This window comes from Ipomoea nil, unplaced genomic scaffold (assembly GCF_001879475.1).
Source record: "Ipomoea nil cultivar Tokyo-kokei standard unplaced genomic scaffold, Asagao_1.1 scaffold2159, whole genome shotgun sequence".
Classification (NCBI taxonomy): Eukaryota; Viridiplantae; Streptophyta; class Magnoliopsida; order Solanales; family Convolvulaceae; genus Ipomoea; species Ipomoea nil.
In genome coordinates this window covers 1,509,545-1,532,029 of record NW_017618587.1, presented here as the reverse complement: position 1 = coordinate 1,532,029, position 22,485 = coordinate 1,509,545, and the positions used below count along the sequence as shown (strand labels likewise).

Below are 22,485 nucleotides of genomic sequence, written 5' to 3'. Positions count from 1 at the left end.
TTCGCAGTTCACATGTCTATGAGTAAAGAGATGCCAATATTAAAATTACTGAATTGTCTATTTATTTAACACCAAATGGACAGAATAACAAATGAGGGACTAAATTGAGCAAAAACACAAAATTCTGGTACTAAATTGAGCGAAACACAAAAATCTGAGACGATATTAGGTCATCAAAGTCGTTTAGGACAAAATTGAGAAAAACCACTATAGTCGAGGACGATTTTGGGTATTAACTCAATAAAAATATTTCCACGCTATAAAATTCATTACCTTATTTAAAAAATATAACACTATTTAAACTTATTACCACCTCTATTCCCCTCCAAAATAGGAATGCTTAATGGCCTTCATACATTCCATGCATTCGGATCTTGAAAATTATACCGGGAAAATTGTCAAATAAGGCCCTAAACTTTCAAAAGGTGTAATTAAATATATTAACATGTTATTTTGGTGCATTGAAACTCAAAAACTGGTTAGTGACCTGATCCTAAATTGTGTACTTTTTAGTGTTAGAATTGTGAACTTCTAGAATATAAATTGTGTTTCTAAGTTTTGAAAATTTGTGAATACAATACAGGATCATCACAAATTGTGAATTTTTAAAAGTTAAATTGTGAACATTTAGTATGTAAATTGTGTATCTTTGAATCCAGATCCACCTTGCAAGGTGGACTCGTGTCCACATAATAATTTGCCTAAGCTACATTTGTGGCCCAACCAAAATGATGCTTTAGCCCAATAACATGTCGAGCCCAATATAGAATATCATACTGGAATAGAGTAGGGACGTTAGCCCAATATAGAATAACATGCTTTAGTACACCGTTATCTTTTTTTTTTTTTTTAATTAATTACATGACTTTTCTTCTTTATTTTCACATTTTGCGGTTTCACTTTAATTTGAGGTGAACAAAGATTTCGGACATTCATAAATTATGAATTCATGCCTGCACATTCACTTTGGAACCATGCCTACACATTCCCGTCCGAAATCACGGACATTCATAAATTATGAATCCATGCCTGCACATTCACTTTGGAACCATGCCTACACATTCACTTTGGAACCATGAGATTATGAACTTTCTGTTATAAGATTATGAATTTTCTGTTATGAGATTATGAATTTTCAGTTATGAGATTATGAATTTTCTATTATGCGATTATGAATTTTCTGTTATGAGATTATGAATTTTCATTACATTCATAATTTCGGACATTCATAAATTATGAATTTATGCCTGCACATTCACTTTGGAACCATGCCTACATATTCCCGTCCGAAATCACGGACATTCATAAATTATGAATCCATGCCTGCACATTCACTTTGGAACCATGCCTACACATTCACTTTGGAACCATGAGATTATGAATTTTCTGTTATGAGATTATGAATTTTCAGTTGTGAGATTATGAATTTTCTGTTATGAGATTATGAATTTTCATAAAATTCATAATCTCATAACAGAAAATTCATAATTTGATCAAACGCGCGCCGTTAACTCCACATCCGCGATTTTTTTTTTTTTTTGTCTAAAAACGACGTCGTTTTGCCTTGTGTTCACCATTCTCGGTGAACACGATTCCATGGCATAATTTGCGAATAGAGTACCATCAATTTTTTTTAGCTATAATTTTAATTAAATCCAAATTAATGCACTATAAAATTTTCTTAATGAGAGTTAGAACTTGTCGGACTTAAATTATGGGTCATTGATGCCATACATAATACATTACTACTATGATTATTGTACACAATAAAATTAAACGCAATTTGTAATTAAATAACCGATTCGCCTAATAGAAACAAAATATTAAACATCAATTTTATAAAGAAAGTTTGCAATTCAACATGCCAAACTCCTCTAAAGATCAACTCGAGAAGGGCAACCTAAATTCAGAAATTATTTTCTAGAATTATATATATATATTTTCAAAATGACCCATTTAAAAGATAAAAATAAATAAATAAAATTAACACTATTAGTCTATTATATTATCCCACGTTTGTAAATTATAATTATATTATCAAATTAAAGCTCATCACCACACACCTGTAAGCAAAATTTTCTAGTGCCACATCGGTGTAGAATTTCATTGTGATTTGTGTTAGGTAACATGACTTTAATTTGTAAAATGGCCATGGTCGGTCCATATTTTTTTTTTCCAAACAATAATAATAAGTACATCCACTTATGATAATTAACCATACATATACCCAGTCAGTGGCCACTAAATTCATGAGTCGTGACTCCACTCCAACCGCTAGTAGGTAGCATCATTGGCCAAAGTGGATAGATTAGTCTTTGTGCGAACCGGCACTTGGCACTGCTATTGAGCTATTGAGTCATTGTGATTTACATAATTCTAACTGTTCTATCAGGTCGGGGTATGGGGACAATTGAACTTGGAGATTCAACCTTTTGAGAAAAGAAGAAACATCATTGGCGGCTGTTATTACCTCCGTTATATTTACAAAAAGACTAATACATGAATTAGATTAATAATCATACTTTAATCGCTTATAGTTTAATATTTATAATTTTACAGTCTTTTTTTTTTAGCATTCACATGTTAAAGAATTGATGTGGTGTAGTCTTATATCGTAAAGTGTCTTGCACGTTAAAAATGTAGAGAAAGATAATTATGTAATGTTATACGGGTCAAGTCAATTAACCTACTAATTGGTTGAATTTAATGTTATAGCCTTTTGTAGTCCACCGAAAACCAATTTTAAAAATTCAAACAATCAAAAAAAAAAAAATTACTTGGAAAACCGACCACCCTAGTAAATGTTGTCAGAAATTTTAATTATTAATTGTTAATATATTTTGTATAAAATACCTAACGTATTTGATGATGAAAGTAGATTAACATCCAGCTTACCAATTACCTAATATGGCAGTTTTTTAAGTACAAATTATTAATTGTTAATATATTTTGTATAAAATATCTAACGACGTATTTGATGATGAAATTTATAACGTTTAAAGAAACCACAAAACAAATAAATTAAAGTTTATAAGATAGGGACATTTCATTGTTGGGTGACAAGCCTAGGTTTGTCCATGAGTTAGGGTTTGTGGTTGTGAACCACATAAAATGTGGAATATAATTCCATTAAATCATAAGATAATTTACAATGTTGTAATCTTGATGGAGAAAGCTGGAACGTTGATGTCTCAGTTGATTGTTTGCTTTGTAGTGGAAGACTGGTAGGTGACAGCATCTCTAAGACAGCAACTCCCACCACTACTTCAACCTGTGTCAATTAAGTTTTATGGAGCTAAAAAAAAAAAAAAAAAAAAGATTGATAATAATGTGTATGCTTTTATGCTAATTATTATTATTATATTTAAAAAAAAATGAGAGTGACACTTTAATAAATAGAGCGATAGTTTTACTTTCATAATTTATAAAATATCAGTATCTTTTTTGCATTTGTAATATTTGACATTGGCTCTGTTTGGCAAACCTAGCTGAAAAGCTATAAGCTAGGAGCTGATAGCTGAAAAGGAGTTAAAGTTGAAAAGCTATAAGCTCGGAGCTGAAAATTGAAGAGTTGTTAAGCTAGCTGTTATGATTGAAAGTGTTTGGTAAAATTAGTTTTTTGATAAGCTGATAAATGTAAAAAGACTAAAAATGACATCTTTATAAAATTTAAATTAATTTGTTTACATATTAAAATTTAACATTTCGTCTTCCAAAAAAAGTAAACACTTTTTAAAATAAAACTATTAGCATGATCATGATCTAGCATCCCATAATGAAGTAGCAATATTGTTGCGAATCTCCTTCATCTCCATAGAGGTGTGACTTAAATTTTCTTTGATGGAGGTATTACTACTTGAATTTGAGATATTAGAAGTGTGACTTAAATTTTCGTTGACGGCTCTTGTTCAATTTGAGATTGAAGCCATATTGCTAATTTTAAAATAACATTAACATTAATAATAATAATAATAATAATAATAATAATAATAATAATAATAATAATAATAATAATAATAATAACAACAACAACAACAACAACAACAATATCAACAACAACAACAAAAATAATAATAATAATAATAATAATAATAATAATAATAATAATAATAATAATAAGCTAAAGTTTCAACATAATTGTTTAGCAGAAAACAAGACTAAGGAAGGGATTGACGTGAAAGTTGAGATAGGGGAAGAGAAAAGGTTTTAATTCATAAGGTTAAAACATGTCATTACTTTAAAATAATAAGGGTAAAGATGGAAAAAAAGTTAGGAAGCTAGGAGCTTATTTTGAAACGCTACATAAAGTAGCGTTCCAAAATAAGCTCTTATTTTAAGCTAGGAGCTTGTTTTGGGAACATTACCAAACAGAGCTTATAGCTTATTAGTAGCTTAAAATAAGCTATAAGCTCCTAGCTTAGCGTTGCCAAAGAGAGCCATTCTAGCTATGGTATTAGTCCAGGTCAATACCAATAATACTTAAGAAAAATAGCTAAATAACGTTGATGGCACCTTCTTCCAAAAAAAAAAAAAAAAAAACGTTGATGGTACCTAGAGATCTGCACTCAAACTCCCAAGTCTCAAAGCAATATATATATATATATATATATATATATATATATATATATATATATATATATACTCCAGCGGGCCCGGAACAATATAGGGGTGAAGTTTGAGTATAATGACTAAGGATCGAGTCTCACCAATAATAATGCGGAAACAACCTCTCAAAGTGAAGAGGTTCCTTGTGCATAGTAATGTTCTGTCGGGTCAAGATAAGTTGTCCAAAATTTCAGGCAAAAATCATGCTCTGTCAAGTCGGGATAGGGAGACTCTTGGGGTGGGGATTCAACATTTTGAGAATAATATATATAATCCTTAATTATTGTCCAAAATTCCAGGCAGAAATCATTGGCATACTGCCATTCTGATCCCAACTCAATTTTTTTTTTTTTGTTGTTGTGTAAATGTTTAATTTACTATTCTAAAATCTAAATGTATGTTGTACCATAAAAAAAATATAAAAGTTACACAAATAAAAAGATGTGTGTGTTATAAACAAAATTTGTAGAAAATATTTTGTAACTGTTAATTATAATACTTAAATATGAAATTAGTTGATGACTCCGCCGTTGGATTCAAGAGAGTGGTCTGCGAGGATAAACTGAGCGTTACATGACAAAAGACGGAGTGTCTCAATAACTACCGTTTGATATTTTTTTGATTAACATTTCCTGTTGTTTCAAAAAAATGAAATAAAATTAACAAAGTACAATATCTGAGTCTCATTCTCATTTGAATCTTGGTTCTTAAAATGCAAAAAATAAAACTAAAAGCATATTTTTATACTCTTCCTTCTCGAAAGGGGATAATAAGATACATTTTGGGATCTTGAAAATTTCCATCATACATACCCTATTTGATGATGTAATTAAAATATATTTATTTCATAAAATAGAATCTTTTGACCTCAGCTCCAAAGAAAATAGTAAATTAAAAAAATATATATTTTCTCTCTTTTTGATGAAGTAGCTAGATTTCTTTGTGATCTCCATTGCTATATAATATGATATTATCACGATTCTCCTTGGAGTCCTGGAGCATAATATAAATTAGAAAAAATGACATTTTTTATTTTTGAATTATAAAAAAATAACATTTTTGTCTCTTAATTATACATTATTTGTCATTTCTGAAATAAGTCACCGTTGACTACCCAAAAAGAATTGTATATAGTTGATGAAATTACAATTTACACTTCAGTCAAATTGGTAAATTTTATTTTAAAAAAATTAAACACAGGAAAATAATGTCAATAAGCCCAGAAACAACAATGATTAAAATAAATGAAAAGTAAATATTTAAATGGTATATAGGTAAACACAATCATTCTATTACTTTTTATTTTTTTATTTTCTTGACATTAACTTTGCTTGTTACTAGTTTGCAGTGTTGTCCACAGTTTATACCCAACTGCTATTTTTGGGAATATAAAAACAAAATGTCACCCTATTTTTCCAAAATTGATATGTGAAAGTGCATCAGTATATATACTATAAAGTGTAAAGATTTATACTACAAAGTACAAAAATCTTATATTACAAGCGTATTGACTTATATTAAAAAGTTTAAAAAATTTTCTCCTTTTTTTTAAGGCGCGTTGATTTGAACAAATCAACGGTTTCATTTTTTTTTATCTTGCTGACTATTTTCACCTGATCAAGACCCTATATATGTGTGTGCACGCGCGTGCCAATTAAAAGCTCTATGTTACACTTTTCTCCAAGTAATAGTCAAAGTTTGTTGACAGAGTAGTTTGAGAGAATTAATAAGCACTATACAACATGCTATATATGTGTATTAGTTTTAAAAATGTTGTTTTAGACATTTTTTTAACTAAAAATTAAAGTTTTCGAGGGCAATTCTAACCAAATCTGAATTAGTTATTAAATAAAATAAAAAAGTGGGTGGAGGGTGGATAAGGGGGGTTGGATGTATAAAAAATGAGATGGAAGGGTTTAATTGTAAGCAGTTGTTGAGTTGAGGGAGTAATATATAAATTCCAACTGCGCATATAAATGCCATCAAGAAACCACCCAGCAGCAAAAAAGCCACACCCCATGACTAAGATACACAGCTTAACACGAGAAAGGCAAGAAAGAATCTAAATCAACCCCGAATCTGATTTATACACAAACTTTCCATACAAATTTAGAGAAAGAAAAAGAGGGCAGTTCTTGTTTTGTGCATTGCTGTTGAAATTTCTGGTCTTTTTTCTTCCATAGTGTCAGGAAAGTCGAAGGCGGCGGTGGCGACGGCGACGATGATGCAGAAGAGGCGGAGGAGGACGACGGTGGCGGTGTTGCGCCAGGTGCTAACGTGCGCCATAGCGACAATAGCCCTTGTGGCGCTTCTCTCCGCTCACGTCCAAGTGATTTTCCCGTCCTCGGAGGTAACCAAGTTGCCTGACAAGCTCCCCACGGTAATTCTCTCTGGAAATGAGTTTTGATTGCTCGTTTTTTGAATCCCTACCTCGCTAGGGCTTCGAGTTTTTAGTGTCTTGAACGCATATTGAACCCAGAAACTTTGAGATTAGTATTGAAATTAGGATTCCCATTTCTTAGTGTTATTATAATTTGTCTATTTGGTTCATATTATGAACGTCTGTTTTATTAATAGGGACATTAGTGTTCTTTTGGGGTTTTCTTGAGGTCACGTGTAAATCTTTGATTGGAATTATTTGGAACCATGTATTTTACTTTGTCTTCTATTGGGGATTAGGCATTATGTATAAACATTTTAGTTGTCATTATCTGTGTGCATATATGTGTCAATGTATGTATGTATTGATTAAGATTTTGGTTGTGATTATAGCTATATGAATTTGGGTACCAAAGACGGAGCAGAAAGCGAAGCTGGACTCAAGAATTTTTCCCGCCCCATTTGTCAAAACTTCCCGGACCTGCTGGCAAGGTTTTCTTTTTGCTCTCGATATTTCGATTGAATGATTTATGTGAAATTTGCTGCTAGAATGATTATCATAGATTAGTTTCGTTTTTGGTGACTTTTTGTTGGTGTTCATGATACAATGTCTTTATATTTCTTTCATGTTTTCACTCATTTAGCCATTTAGGTTTGGCAGTTGGATGGTGCGAATCGGAGTTCTAATCTGGACAAGTTATGGAGACGACCACCGAATCGAAACTATGTTCCTTGTGTAGTGCCCAGCGAATCGTACACATGTAAAGAGCGTTCTTTTTTGTTAGATTATAAGTTGGAGCTTGAAATAAGTATATGCGGGTTTTTGATCTTTCGTTCTATGTTTGATCTCTAGCTCCTCCGGAGTCTCAAGGCTACCTTCTGGTTCATACAAATGGTGGGCTTAACCAGATGAGGGCTGGGATATGTGATATGGTTGCTGTTGCTCGTATTATAAATGCTACTCTTGTGATTCCAGAGCTCGATAAACGCTCATTTTGGCTCGATTCTAGGTCTCCTCTTTCCCTTTGTTGAGCATATAGCCATTAATGTGCAATCCAACTATCAGCTTAGGCTTTTAGTTGAGATGTAGCACATGCTTCAATTCCCTTAACTTATCATTTATTTTTTGGACTTCTGTTTGGTGTTTTTTCTCGTGTTTGAACTTCTGTATACCTTGCTTGCAGCAATTTCTCCGATGTTTTTGATGAAGATCATTTCATTAGTTCTTTGGCAAATGATATCAAGATCATAAGAAAGCTACCTATTGAACTGGAAAATGCGAGTAGAGCAGTTAAGCATTTCAGAAGTTGGTCCGGTATGGATTACTATGCGGAAGAAATAGCTGGCATGTGGAACGAATATAAGGTCATTCGAGCTGCAAAGTCTGATTCACGGTTAGCTAATAATAATCTTCCCCCAGACGTTCAAAAATTGCGGTGCCGAGCTTGTTATGAAGCCCTTCGTTTCGCACCCGAAATCGAGGCAATGGGAAAGGTTGGTTTTGTCATTCGTACTTTCAATTGCAGTGGTGCTGTTCTTGTCATTTTGTCCCATGTGCTACAGATTTTCATCTTATCGTTCTGTTATTCTTGCAGTTGTTGGTTGACCGGATGAGATCCTATGGTCCATATATTGCTTTACATTTACGATATGAAAAAGACATGCTTGCCTTTAGTGGATGCACCAACGATTTATCACCAGAAGAAGCGGAGGAATTAAAAGAAATCAGGTAGGACTAACCTCTAAGTTCATGCACTTATAGAGTAATTTTTTTAAAAAAAATACAGTAGATTTGATTTGTTTCTCGTTTTCAGGGAGAACACGACCTGGTGGAAAGTGAAAGACATTGATCCGTTAGAACAGAGAGCCAAAGGCTATTGCCCGTTAACTCCAAAGGAGGTTGGAATGTTCCTTTCATCTCTAGGGTTTCCGTCGAAAACTCCTATATACATCGCCGCTGGGGAGATATATGGGGGTGAATCCCGCATGTCTGATCTACGATCACGCTATCCCTTATTAATGAATAAGGTATATACTAGAATTTTGCAGTGTAGTGCTGTCTTTTATTCAGTTTGGTCGTGGAGAATGTGAGACATCAGGTTTGACGATTGATTCATACTGTTTTATCGTGCAGGAAAAGTTGGCATCTGCTGCAGAGCTTGAACCATTTGTGAACCATGCATCTCAGATGGCTGCGCTGGACTATATTGTGTCAGTTGAGAGCGACATATTTATCCCTTCATACTCGGGAAATATGGCAAGAGCAGTTGAGGGTCATCGTCGGTTCCTAGGACATAGGAAAACTATTTCTCCTGATAGGCAAGTTCCCTTATTTTGTATATCCAGATTAGGTTACACTATCCATTAGCGTGGCTTAAATCACCTTCCCGTACTCTTCAGGAAAGTACTCGTTCGCTTTTTTGACAAAGTTCAGATGGGGAAAATGAAAGAAGGCAGTAACCTGTCAAACCGCTTGATTGAAATCCATAAAAGAAGGTACATTAAGCCCGATTAGGTTTTTTTTTTTTTTTTTCTTTTGAATATTTTTTCAAGAAATCGTGATGTTTTCAGTTCTTGTGTTTTTAATTGTTGGATGCTCAGGCAAGGATCACCAAGGAAGAGAAAAGGGCCAATTTCAGGAACAAAAGGAATGGATAGGTCCCGTTCAGAAGAGGCGTTTTATGTGAATCCTTTACCAGATTGCCTGTGTCAAACGGAGCCACCATATACAAACAACTCCCACGCTACCAAATAAACGAGAGACGAGAAGAATGTCTCTCCCCACCCCAAGGAAAGAACACCCGAGCGAGCTTACAGGCATCGTAATTATTGAAGCTAGAGCCATAGGAGTTAACGGTGGATCAACTCGGGCTGCAAGATGAGTATATGTCATCTTTTGGCTTCAAGGGGAACTTAAAGCACAGATTGTACAGAGATTACAGAGGAGAGATTTCTCACAGGAAAGCAATGTGTACATTAAGCAAACTATTTTTTTGTGTTTGCTTTTCTGAGCATTCTTTTGAACACAAGTATAGGAAGAGGAGTTTTTGCAGAAATATTTGTGGGCATTCTTTGTTTTTAACTGCTGCAATGAATGGCACAAATTTTCATCACATCCAACCTCTTATTACTGCTTTTATTTTATTTCAAAAAGGGTATTCAATATTATATCAGCCAGCCTGATTGATGAGAAGAAATTAATAACTTCATATGAACTGGGAATATTTCACTAAAATATTAGGTAAAAATGGGAAGCTTCACATAGAAGAAATCTTGTGCTCTACAAAATTGCAGGTAAGTGACGAGAACAAGCTAAATACAGATTCTTTCTTGTCTTCTAAATTATGCTGCTCTTGCAGGAAATTCAAATTCTCAAAAAAAAAAAAAAAAAAAAAAAAAAAAAAAAAAAGGATTTATGGGGAACAAAAGAACACTATATATCAAGGGATACAGTATGTTAATGCAAAAAATAAGAACCAGGATTCAAAATTTTTCCTATTTGAGTCTCGGTTTGATGATCTGAAGGCCACCCATGAAAGGGCATAAAGGCTCAGGAATGATAACAGAGCCATCTTCTTGCTGATAATTCTCGAGCAAGCACACAATCATTCGCGGAACTGCACACGCAGTGGCATTCAGCGTGTGCACAAATTGCGGGGGAGGAAGGTTTTTACCCTTCTTCGAATTTGCAGATGATGATTCTGGGCGATACCTTATTCCCAGTCTGCGGCTCTGATAGTCAGTACAGTTTGATGCACTGGAAATCTGTTCAAGATCATCAGGAAATACGATTTTAAACCCCAGTAGGTGTTTTAGACTAGTTTCATTAGTTTGCATAAGTTCTCATTCCCCCAAGTATACAATTCAAGAGGCATTCGGAAAAGAAAAAAAAAAAAAAAAAAAAAAAAAACACGCTTTGTTATTGTTACCTCGCCATACCGGCCCAGACCAGGCATCCATGCCTCCACGTCAAATTTGCGGTAAGCGGGGGCGCCTAGATCCTCGGATGCCATGTCCATTGTTCTGCAAAGAGTTATAAACTAAAGATCACGGGGAAGGGGGAGCAATATAGAAGATACATGTGAAAGGCTAAACCCCGCCTTTTTAATAAGGAAACGCATATGCACATAATGAACAAAGACGAAACTCTGATATGCACCTGAAATGAAATCCTAGGGACGTGAAGAGGTCTTCTTCGATTTGAATAAGCTCTTCGTGATAAGCGTTGCTTTCCTCTGGTCGGCATAATATGAACATCTCCACCTTACTGAACTGGTGAACTCGATAAAGACCCCTGCCCCAAAGTATAAACTATGTGATGCATGGTCACGGAAATGTTATGTTTTCTCATGCCAGATGACTAAAACTCGGGAATAGAAGAGAAATTTTGGTCCTGTGACTATAGGGGTCTGGTTAATTGCAGTCCACGACTTTCAAAAGTGTTAATTTAGTACATTGACTATGCAATTTTTATCAATTTCGGTCACTCCGGCCAAATTTTGCCAGAAAAACTTAATCCTTCATTTAGTGTATAATCTGAGGGGCAAAATCGTAAAGTTACCCTTTCTTCTAATTTTGAACTGTGGTCCGAGTAATAACTATTAAAACTATGGTTAGTTTACCTCGTTGCAGTGCCTGCAGCACCAGCCTCGGTGCGGAAGCAATGGGAGAAAGCCGCATACTTTAACGGTAATGACGACTCGGGAAGCATGGAATCCATATGAATTCCCCCAACCGGAATCTCTGCAGTGCCAATGAGGCATTGATCGGTGTTCTCAATGGAGTAAACCTGAGTGGTAGTTCCACGGGGCTGAAAACCACACTTTTCAACAAGAGAGGACCGGACAATTTCTGGGGTAGTCAGCGGTGTAAAGCCTCTTTTCATTACTTCTGTGAGAGACCAGTTTACGAGAGCCATTTCTAACATAACCGCTTCATTCTTCAAGTAATAAAATTTTGACCCACTGACCTATTTTTTTTAAAAAAGCGAGATTGTTAGAACTAATTTTGGGAAAGGAAGAAAAATAGAAAATACCTCAGCAGCCGCATCAAAATCTAACAAATCCAAATCCTTTCCGAGCTGTACATGATCCTTTATCGGGAAGCTAAACTCACGAGGTTTACCAACCTACAAATACGTTTATTGATATTATAAGATGTATAGTGAACGATCAAGAAACTAGTCTAAAATAGTACCATTTTACGCAAAGTAGAACAATCCTCTCCCCCCAATGGGACATCTGGATGTGTCATATTTGGTATAGACTGGGCTTCTTGCTGAAGCTCGTCAGTAAGCTTCAGAAGCTCTTCTTCCAGACTAACAAGAGCATCCTTTAAATTCTTCCCTGGAAAAATACAAGAAAGATTGAAGAAGATAACAACAGTCAACAAAACGTTTCTAAGTTCAACACAACGTTATATAAACCTTCGTCTATGAGCTTTTGGCGCTCGGTTGGTTCCAGTTTGCCTTTCATCTTGTTTGCAACAGCATTTCTCTCGGCCCGAAGCCTTTCAACTTCCTGCTATCTGTGACTAACAATTAGCTACACTCGAGAAGAAACTAGACCTCCATAATTTATCCCTCCACTATCCTATCGTGCCAGGGGGTAAAGACCCGAGGCAAGGGAATTTCGCCTTTTGTGGGCAAAGTGGGAATTGCAATATTCATAAAAACTCAGACACTAACACTACAAAGGAGTATTAAACAGTAAACTTCAAGAATGAAAATGCAGTAACCAACATTAATGGCATTTAATCTAACTCCATTAATTTCATATTATACCATTGATTAGAGAAATCTAACACAATGCAAATCAACCTAACCTTCTGAACATTGAGCAACCGCTCGTACAACTCCAGAACAAGCTCCAAGTTTGCATTGGAGTTTCGGTTCTTAATATTCACAGCCACAGCCTCTTTGTTCTCCCTAATCCACTTGAAATCTATCGCGGCTTTCCACTGAGGGGGCTTCGCAGCTAGTCACCAAAATTCAATCTTTATCAAATACCCAATAAATTTACTTATGAAAGGGTCAAGAGAAAATGAGAAAAAGCAGCAACCTTTACTGTCCTCGGTGGTGGTAGGGGCGTCTGCGACGGTGGATTGGACGGCGGAAACGGAGAGAGCTCTGAGCAGGTGCGGGAGAGGAAAAGAGGGAGATGAATGGTGGGGGATTAGGCGTAAAGGCGCGGTTCTGGGAATGGGTCTGAAGAGGGAAAGCGATGGGAGGGCAGTGAGCTTGAGGGATTTGAAGGTTGATGATGTGAAGCAGTATTGCAACGCCATGGCTAAAGCTTTGTTTGCTCAGTTGAGTGGCATCTGACCCGCAAAGAGAAAAGGGTAGACTGGGTTTATCCGGCGGCCACCGGTCTAGGATTTGTATCAAGTTTTCCCATTTTGCCCCCATATATGGTGTAACATTTTCAAGAATGTTTTTCTACAATTTTTGCATTAAGTCCATTAACATATGTGCTATCATAGTAGTATAGTACCATGGGGGATTATATGTAACTTTTAAAGTTATTATCTTTTCCACAAAAGATGAAATTCACTCACTTTCAAAACTCGTACAATTATACTGAAGAAACTCGTACAATATAGTAGAGGAATAAATCAGTAAATCATAGTAATTTAGCAACTCATTGTATTGGAAGGCCAGTGTATAGTACTCACAAGGACCTCAGAACAATGGGTGTATCTCCCACAATCTCTTTTAAAAGTAAAAAGCCGTTTTATAAAAAATGACTAGCCTCAGAAGACAAATGAGAAAATGGTTATGAACAGATACTATATTATAATAGAGAGTCAGTAGTATTAAAAATAAAAAAAAAAAGAAAAAAGAAAAAAGAAATGACCAAATAGGTAGAACATAATTATCATATTATTTTAGTCAAGCTCGTCACACGCAAACAAGTTTCACTTGACTTTTACCGGTTTATAATGATACCTTTAACCTTGTAAAAATTTAGATGAATTGGTTAAGAAGTATGGGCAAGAATTAGTAACCAAAACACATCAAGGATCAATCAATTGACTATAAGAGAAACATAGGAGCCAAATTGGTCCAAACTATAATGGATAGTATTAGGTTTTTGAGTAAAATTTATCAGCAAGAATTGGTTGCAAAGAGCAGTAGGATCACTAAAATCATATTTGACTTGAACTTAGTTCAACAAACAAGCCAAAACATTATTATCTCATTGTGCTTCAACAGCACCCCAAAAAGCTTGTGACATTCAAATTCCAAAGCCGACGCCAGCAACCATGGCTCCGTTGAAGTCTATATTGGACCAGGAAAGGTGCCGTTCTCCCTTTGCTCGTTCCATCTATCTATCTGCAGCCGAAGCAACATAACAACACGCAAGAATCAGAGTTGAACCGTGTATCATTGTTTGTCATGCTAATTGATTTGTGTAATGCCAAAAAGAAATACGAACTAAAACACAAAGGATCAACTTGGGTAGTGCAAAATCGTGGAGAAAACATTACCCATTCTCCGGGGCAAAGAGAACGATAATACTTTGCAAACTTGTCACACTCGGATGCATCTTCACCCTTTGCAGCAATGCACCTGAAAGGCAAAACAAGTCAATCAATATTTGATAAGCATAAACTAAATTTGTTAAATGAACAAATACCATAATCGTCAAAATACATAGCTGCTTTGTTGTTTGACTCACCGATGATATTCTACATATCGGGTAAAACAGTGTCTGGTCTGATTTGTAGTAGGGAAACGGAAATCTGCTGGAGCTGTCTCAAGCTGGTGCCCAATTGTAACACACGAAAAAAACAATCAGCATATGCAATAAAGAATATTCGTAGCAAATGCACTATTAAAAAACAAACAATACTTAGGATTACCTTAACCTCTGCAGCTTCATCAGCGGTTTCTTGACCACCCGAGGTATCATCCTCGGTACTCGGGCTGCTTTCTTCACTGGCAGCTTCAGTGGCAGAAGGTTCATCACTTACAACTGCAGGAGCAGCATCAGATGCTACACTACTTTCTTCAGCAGCTGCACTACTCTCAACAGCAGGGGATTCATCAGCTTTTGGAGCAACTTCCTCCGACGAAGTATTTTCAGTGGTCTTAGAAGCATCATCTTCTACTGGCTCGACAGGTGCGTCCAATTTCTCTTCTTTCTCTTTCAGTAAATATTGCTGTCAATCAACACAATAAAAACATTGAAATATGCAGAAAAAAGAGCATCTCTTGGGTAGGAGAAAATCTAAAAGCAAAAACCAAAGTAAGAGGTTTTTGAGGTGCTTATACATGAAAAATCAACCACCACTTCCACTGTATCAAACGTACATACTAATTATAAGTTCATGAATTTCCGAAAGAATGAATTGAAGCTAAACCAAAGTAGAGGGCAGTATGAACTTATGAAGAAATGCATAGGAATAGTTAGGAGCAGATATGAATCAGTATACTAAGCATGTATGCAATTGCCAATGATGCCAGAGAAATTACCTTCCCAAATGATTATTACATTCTATAGGGGAAGGCAGAAAACATTAAAAACTAAAAAACTGCAAGCTTTTAGGTTTCCAGATCAAGTACAACATGTCAAATTGAATCGAAATCTCTGCAAAAAGCAGGATTTCTTAAAAGGGTACAGGAAAGAAGCAGAAACAATAAAATCCACTAGCTATTAAATTTGCACAAACACACATATAGTTAGCACCCAAAGAACCTTATTAAGTAGCTAACTTAAATCTATATACAGACCACAAATCTTCATTCCAAGAACCTTGGAATTACAAAGAAACATTGAAATTCAACATGATAGTCTTCCAAAAACTGCAAAAAAGCTAGAATTAACTAGGCTTATCAACCTATCATCTACACCACAAGTTCTCAAATTAAAACTGACCCAGTCAACCCAGACTGCTCCAGGAGGAAAAATCTCAAGTGCCCAATGAAAAATCAAACTTTTAACAAAATCAAATACAGATAGAAGAAGTACAACTCATGAAAAAAAGAATCAGATCATACATGAAAAGTGTCGGCACAGGCGTGAAATTAGAGAGAAAGAGACGGAGAGTATTACCTCAGAGAGAGTTGGGTGTTTAGCACTATCGACGTCTGCCATTGTTTGACCAGCAGCAAACGGCGGCCGATCTGTGAGAGAGAGAGAGAGAGAGAGAGGAGAGAATTTAGGTTTTTGCTAGAATTTCCAGAAGCTGAGGGGGCGGCCTCCGGTTGACACGTCACATGATTCGAGGTGGTGTTGTTCGTGGGCCTGGATAATTTGGGCCTATTTGTTAGTAAATTCCTGTCGTTGGGCTTAGTCAAAGATGTGGTAAAGCCCAGTTATAGCCCAGAAGGTAAAGTTTGGCAATTTATATCCTACACCACGGCGCGCGTTGCACTATGCGCCCAGATGCAAAACGGCGTCGTTTTAATTTTTTTTTTTTTTGAAATTTCCCGCCCCAGTGAATGGCGGTAGTTTTTCTTTTAAAAAAAATCCGCTGTTCAAGAATGTACATAATGTTATACTAGAATACACATAATTGTATACATGAATGTACATAATTATATAACAAAATATACATACTCTTTTTAAAAGATAATACACATAATCTAACATAATACATAATAAACATAAACTTTTAACATAATACACATCAACTATTAACATAATACACACAAATTTTCTGATTCGGATGTACATAATTGTATAAAAAATGTACATAACTGTATGAACCAATACACATAACTATATGAACAAATACACATAACTGTGTGAACAAATACACATAATCCCAGCAACTTCCTACCGTGCCTCCCAAAACGATCCAAAACGACGTCGTTTTGGGAGGCGCGCGGCGCACAATGTTATGTGCGCCGTGGTGTAGGGTATAACGATTGGTAAAGTTTTGAACAAAACGGTCACCAGTGGTGGACTGGTGGGTGGCAGTAATAATTATTTGATTTATTAATATTTATTGGATAAGACCTCTATTATTAAACACACGTCATACATTCATACCTACTTGGTAAAGTTTTAATGATTTGGTAAAGTTTTAATGATTTCTACATTTAATTACATCCTCAATCCATCCATTCTAACGGTCAATTAATTATACAGCGTCAGAGAACTTTGTCCATAAAAGACAACTCAATGCTTAATACTCACAGAGAACTCATCACATTAGATAATACTATTACACTGCAGAAGTAAATCATGTGTTTTTGCTCATAATCTATTAATACTAAGGCCTATTCAGTCGGTCCTTGTTCCCGGCAACTGGTCGAACCTTAATTGTCGACTATGATAGGACATGGATGACTTGGGAGGCTAGCAAGCTGTGTAAATAAGGTGGGGGCTCATAGTTCACTAATCCGGTTTGAGTAGGAGTGGATTATCTCATGTTAATTCTTGGCGCGGTATGACTCTATTATTTATTTTCTACTGTAATAACTAATAAGGTCTCCTAATGCAAGAGATCTTATGAATTAGTTCCCTTCCAATACACCAAGTCCTCTTGTATGAACCCTCACAAAAAGCAAAATGGATCTGATTTGTTCATAATAAAACACTTATTCTTTACTATATCATTCTTTTATTATCTCTCTACACTAGTTATATTAACAACGGTGTTAACACACCGTTGACTGCCCGTTAATTGTAAAACCATCTATCACCTAAGAACCAACTGAGTTGCGCGTGCGGACCAATATCATGATACCTAATACTATTGATGTGGCTATACAATAGTATCAGTAATCCAATAACTCAAACAATAGATCTAGCATTCCTACTCTGGTCAAACTAGGCCACCATAATTATCTGATGACACTAACGCGTTGTCTGCCCAACCAACTTTGACCAATCAAGAAGGATAACGTCAACCCACTTGCAATTTTTTTTTTCTGCAAGAGAAGAGTTTTGTGGGCTCTCATGAGAGAGAAGAATGAAAGGAATTATCGTCACGCACAACATGCGCACAAACTGCACACGCTCGATCGCTGGCGCGTTAAGGGGTAAGTTTTTTTTTTTTTTTTTCACAATATAATTTTATCTATCAATTATTATTCAAAAAATCAACAATGCTATTTACTTATCCTTTCCTTATTTATATTTCCAGTAATTATTGTGACATTGTATAGTGTAGCATTAAAAAATTTCATTTCGTAATTAAAATTTGAGATTAAACATCGTTATTATTGTACATTTATAGTAAATAATATTTTTTTAGGTCAAGTATCATTAGAATATTTAAGTTTAACCTATAACCTTTATATTGACAAAATGAAAACGCAAATCATGGTAAAACAAATCCGATTTTCATAATAAAACATGTATTCCTTATTATATCATTATTTTACTCTCTCTACATCTATCACCCAATAATCAACTAAGTTGCACATACAGGCCAACGTCATGATACCTAATATTATTGATGTGGTTATACAATAATAGCATTAATCCAATAACTCAAATAATAGATCTAGTGAATCAACTCCAAACGAGTAGCATTCTTACTCTGGTCAAACTAGGCCACCATAATTGTCTGACGACACTAACGCGTCGTCTGCCCACCCAACTTTGACCAATCAAGAAGGATAACGTCACCCCACTTGCAACTTTTTTGTCCGAAGGTGTGCAGTGTGCAGGGTAAATCAACGTCGCTCTATGTAATAGTTGATAAATCTCACAAAAGAATTAAGAAGTCCATGTGTGACAAGCATGATTGAGAATGTGTTGGCAAAAATTAGACTCATAATTTTTAGGGGGAGTTTGGTTCGGGTTATCTAAGATAACAAGGGTTATCTTTAGTTGGTTATATGACATTCATGTGTTTGGTTGAAGTTATCTAACATTCCCATGGAATAAGATTTAACCTCCACATCAACATTTTCCTTATTTTGAAGGGAATGTGATTTTCTTAGGTAATGTAAGATTCCCTTGCATTTTTTTTTTACAGACTCTACCCTTCACTCTTTTATAAAATTTGCCCTTGATATCCTTGGTTTCTCTCTCACATTTATTTTTGCATTCTTACTGATAGTTCTTTTGCAGTGAAAGTTAATACAAAATTTTTGAACTTCATACATTGAAATGCATGAAAAATGTAGAGGGTATTAAAGTAAAATAACCATTATAACACAAAGAACAATTCTTCAACCAAACAGCTTTATATTACATATCTCAGTTTTAACCAAACACAGAATTCTAACATTCTCAGCAATCTAACATTCCCTAAGGTAATCTGACATTCCATGAACCAAACGACCCCTTATAGTAGATGAATTATATTTCACCCACTTAGAGCAACCACACCAACATATTTTTTTTGGTTTTTTTTTGTAGAGCCCACTATGATGTGGATGAAAGATAAGCAATTTTTTCCTTGCAAGAAAAGAGTTGTTTGTGGGCCCCTAGGAGAGAGAAGAATGAAACGAATTATCGCAAGCTAGAGCGTTTCACGCACAACATGCGCACAGACTGCACACGCTCAATCGTTGGCGCGTTAAGGGGTAAGTTTTTTTTTTTTTTTTTTTTTTTTTTTTACCATATAATTTTATCTATCAGTTATTATTCAAAAAATCAACAATGTTATTTACTCATCATTTTCTTATTTATATTTGCAGTGATTATTGTGACATTTTATAGTGTAACATTTAAAAATTTCATTTCATAATTTTATTTTGAGATTAAACATCGTTATTATTGTATGTTTATTGTAAATAATATTTTTTGAGGTCAAGTATCATTAGAATATTTAAGTTTAACCTATAACCTTTATAATGGCCAAATTAAAATGGAAACGCAAATCATGGTAAAACTTTAATTTTTCATAATAAAACACGTATTCCTTATTATATCATTATTTCTCTCTCTCTCTCTCTCTCTCTCTCTCTCTCTCTCTCTCTACACTCGTTATCTTTACGGTGGTGTTGACCTACCGTCATCTATCCGTAATCCGTTAATCGTAAAACCAACATCTATCACCCAATAATCAACTAAGTTGCACTAAACCTAATACGGAGTATTATTGATGTGGTTATATAATAATATAATTAATTCAATAACTTATACAATAAATCTAATGGATCAACTCCAAACAAGTAGCATTCTTACTCTGGTTAAACTAGGCCACCATAACTGTCTGACGACATTAACACGTCGTCTGCCCAACCTACTTTCACCAACCAATAAGGACAACGTCAACTTACAACTTTTTTTTAGACTAGAGGTGTACAGTGTGCAAGGATAAACCAACATCACTCATGTGTAATAGTCAATAATTCCGATCCGACAAGCTAGAGAACTATGAATTCTCGGTGTGACGACATGATCGAAACGGTGTTGCCAAAAATTAGACTCATAATCCTATGGTATTTGAGTTATACTTCACCCAATGTACTCAACCACCATTTTCGTGGGCTTACTACACATCTATTATACTTTACAAATAATAAGAAGCACGATGCTCTTCTATATCTCTGCTACCCAACATATACACCAGAAAGGCATGGACCCCTATCATCATATATAATTTTATCTATCAATTATTATTATTCAAAATATTAACAATAACATTGACATGATTAGTTCGACACTGCACGAATAGAGAACTAATAGCACTATATAATATTATTTACTCGTCTTTTCCTTATTTGTACTTCTAGTAATTATTGTGATATTTTATAACATAGCATTAAAAATTTTAATTTCATAATTTAATTTTGAGATTAAACATCGTTATTATTGTATATTTATAGTAAATAATATTTTTTGAGGTCAAGTATCATTATAATATTTAAGTTTAACCTAACCCTTATAAGGACAAAATGAAAACGCAAACCATGTTCAGCACCTAATTAATCAAACGCATTCCGCAGGTTTAACCTACCTAACAATGACCAAGTTTGGGCCCACGAATGAGGAAAAGAAAATCTAGAAACTACTACTCCTTAATAATTTTGGGCGATAAGAGAAATTCATAATTATTACATGAAAATGTAGAACGGTAGAATATTGATAATAATTAAATTTGTAATTTTTTGATACAATAATTATATTTAACTTACTCGTCCACTTCTATCGAAGCAAATTACTCCTAATGAAAATTGTATTCAATTATTTGCAATTTAATATTAATGTATACAATTTGTGATGAATTTAAGGTATTAGTCAATATCTAAATTAGATACTCCACAAAATGCATGTCTAGTTTTTTAGTTGTATTTAATGCGATTAAAAAAATATTTGTATCTCCGAAGGCGACCACTGTGGCCACCTTCTCGCCGGAGAAGACAACCTTGGTCTCTTTTTCTGTGACCGACGACTGCTCACCAAAATCTCACCGGTGGGTTGTCGAAACTCTAATGACCTGTGATAACAGGTCATTACCCAGTTTTTTAACTTTATTACATTAAAATAAATTATTGATGGTTAATTACAGCTTAAAAAAAAAAACAAAATTAATTGACTTTTCAGTTAAAGTTTGATGACTTATTTGACCCTTTTCCTTTGTCAATTAAACAACCTACGTACGTATTCGTCTTGCATGTGAAGATGAGTAAAACTCAACAACGTTATTACTTTATCCAACGGACATCATGCTTTTACACGCTTCCTCGTTTTGGTTTAGTTTCGGATTACACCCAAAACATCTTCTAATTACGGGGTTTAAAGACATAATCCTCTTTTTTTTTTCTCGCCTTTTAAAAGCTCCAAAGCATGCATCATCATCATAATAATTATTATTATTATTATTATTATTATTTTATCGTTAATATTAATTAAAGTATATTATAAAATTGTTCCGGATAATTAGGGTATAGTACTATAATCTCAATATTACGGAGTATATTATACTAACAGATATTTTTATTAAAAAATTATAAATTCGTATTACACATTTGTCGTTTTGTTTTGTCCCCACTTACAATGCTTGTGGTCATGCCAAACCTTCTAGGCTGCTACGATAAGCAACAACGAAATATTATATGATTTTTTTTTAATTGTTGCTCTTTTTAGTACATTTTCATAGTTATCTAATAGTCACGTTAAATTTTTATTATTTTAAGATTAAATTTGGTACGCGATATGAATTCATGACTAAGATTTTACGTTTGAAATTGAGCTCTTGGTATGTGTACTAATTCATTATCAACTCTTTAACTATCTAATAGTCACGTTGAATTTTTATTATTTTAAAATTAAATTTAATACGATATTTGAATTCATGACTAATATTTTTCGTTTAAAGTTGAACTCATTAGTACGTGTCCGAACTCATTAAAAAATTGCACACATAGCATTGTTATAATGAATGAAAAATATCACTTAAAATTTATTTAACAATTCAGTGATAGAGTAGAGTGAATGTTGAATTCTTCGACTCGTTATGATTAAGAGCATCTCCACTAGTTGTAATTTTTGAAGAGTTTTTAAGGTGTGACTATGAAGAATATGGGAGGGAAGAGAAAGAAGAAAAAGCAAAAAACAAAAACAAAATATGATAAAATAAAATTACAAA

General features: G+C 34.4%; 3 protein-coding genes across 8 annotated transcripts; 1 reads left to right on the top strand and 2 right to left on the bottom strand.

Moving 5' to 3' along the window:
• The first annotated feature begins 6,604 nt into the window (after positions 1–6,604).
• LOC109149762 (uncharacterized protein At1g04910-like) lies at positions 6,605–10,097 on the top strand. Of its 4 annotated transcripts, none has more exons than XM_019297726.1 (10): positions 6,605–6,985; positions 7,378–7,476; positions 7,646–7,745; positions 7,838–7,994; positions 8,169–8,478; positions 8,580–8,713; positions 8,799–9,012; positions 9,119–9,303; positions 9,385–9,480; positions 9,586–10,097. In XM_019297726.1, exons 1-10 carry the CDS (start codon positions 6,827–6,829, stop codon positions 9,737–9,739), a joined length of 1,608 nt encoding a protein of 535 aa, XP_019153271.1. In that variant the 5' UTR covers positions 6,605–6,826; the 3' UTR covers positions 9,740–10,097. The 4 variants fall into 4 exon arrangements, with proteins under 4 accessions (XP_019153271.1, XP_019153269.1, XP_019153270.1 ...); XM_019297724.1 differs by having other exon boundaries at positions 8,799–9,023; positions 9,055–9,303; XM_019297725.1 differs by having other exon boundaries at positions 7,637–7,745.
• Positions 10,098–10,221: 124 nt separating this feature from the next.
• LOC109149763 (serine--tRNA ligase, chloroplastic/mitochondrial) lies at positions 10,222–13,374 on the bottom strand. Of its 3 annotated transcripts, none has more exons than XM_019297728.1 (9): positions 13,044–13,373; positions 12,808–12,959; positions 12,410–12,503; positions 12,181–12,329; positions 12,020–12,112; positions 11,607–11,953; positions 11,144–11,278; positions 10,914–11,007; positions 10,222–10,749 (listed from the first exon to the last, which is right to left on the bottom strand). In XM_019297728.1, exons 1-9 carry the CDS (start codon positions 13,267–13,269, stop codon positions 10,480–10,482), a joined length of 1,560 nt encoding a protein of 519 aa, XP_019153273.1. In that variant the 5' UTR covers positions 13,270–13,373; the 3' UTR covers positions 10,222–10,479. The 3 variants fall into 3 exon arrangements, with proteins under 3 accessions (XP_019153273.1, XP_019153274.1, XP_019153275.1); XM_019297729.1 differs by having other exon boundaries at positions 12,808–12,956; XM_019297730.1 differs by lacking the exon at positions 10,222–10,749 and having other exon boundaries at positions 11,003–11,081; positions 11,134–11,278; positions 13,044–13,374.
• A 657-nt stretch (positions 13,375–14,031) lies between these two features.
• Positions 14,032–16,174, bottom strand: LOC109149665 (cytochrome c oxidase subunit 6b-1-like). The gene is made up of 5 exons (XM_019297580.1): positions 16,041–16,174; positions 14,848–15,147; positions 14,664–14,746; positions 14,473–14,554; positions 14,032–14,317 (listed from the first exon to the last, which is right to left on the bottom strand). Exons 1-5 carry the CDS (start codon positions 16,080–16,082, stop codon positions 14,264–14,266), a joined length of 561 nt encoding a protein of 186 aa, XP_019153125.1. The 5' UTR covers positions 16,083–16,174; the 3' UTR covers positions 14,032–14,263.
• Between the last annotated feature and the right edge of the window lie 6,311 nt (positions 16,175–22,485).

Coding starts and splice junctions, on each gene's coding strand:
- LOC109149762 (XM_019297723.1), top strand. CDS start 6,827: ATGATGCAGAAGAGGCGGAGGAGGACGACGGTGGCGGTGTTGCGCCAG. Junction 7,995..8,168: donor TCATTTTGGCTCGATTCTAG/GTCTCCTCTTTC, acceptor CCTTGCTTGCAG/CAATTTCTCCGATGTTTTTG. Junction 9,304..9,384: donor AAAACTATTTCTCCTGATAG/GCAAGTTCCCTT, acceptor CGTACTCTTCAG/GAAAGTACTCGTTCGCTTTT.
- LOC109149763 (XM_019297728.1), bottom strand. CDS start 13,269: ATGGCGTTGCAATACTGCTTCACATCATCAACCTTCAAATCCCTCAAG. Junction 12,504..12,807: donor GGTTGCTCAATGTTCAGAAG/GTTAGGTTGATT, acceptor CACAGATAGCAG/GAAGTTGAAAGGCTTCGGGC. Junction 11,279..11,606: donor GCTGCAGGCACTGCAACGAG/GTAAACTAACCA, acceptor ACTTTGGGGCAG/GGGTCTTTATCGAGTTCACC.
- LOC109149665 (XM_019297580.1), bottom strand. CDS start 16,082: ATGGCAGACGTCGATAGTGCTAAACACCCAACTCTCTCTGAG. Junction 14,555..14,663: donor CGATATGTAGAATATCATCG/GTGAGTCAAACA, acceptor TTTGCCTTTCAG/GTGCATTGCTGCAAAGGGTG. Junction 14,318..14,472: donor CTCTTTGCCCCGGAGAATGG/GTAATGTTTTCT, acceptor CTTCGGCTGCAG/ATAGATAGATGGAACGAGCA.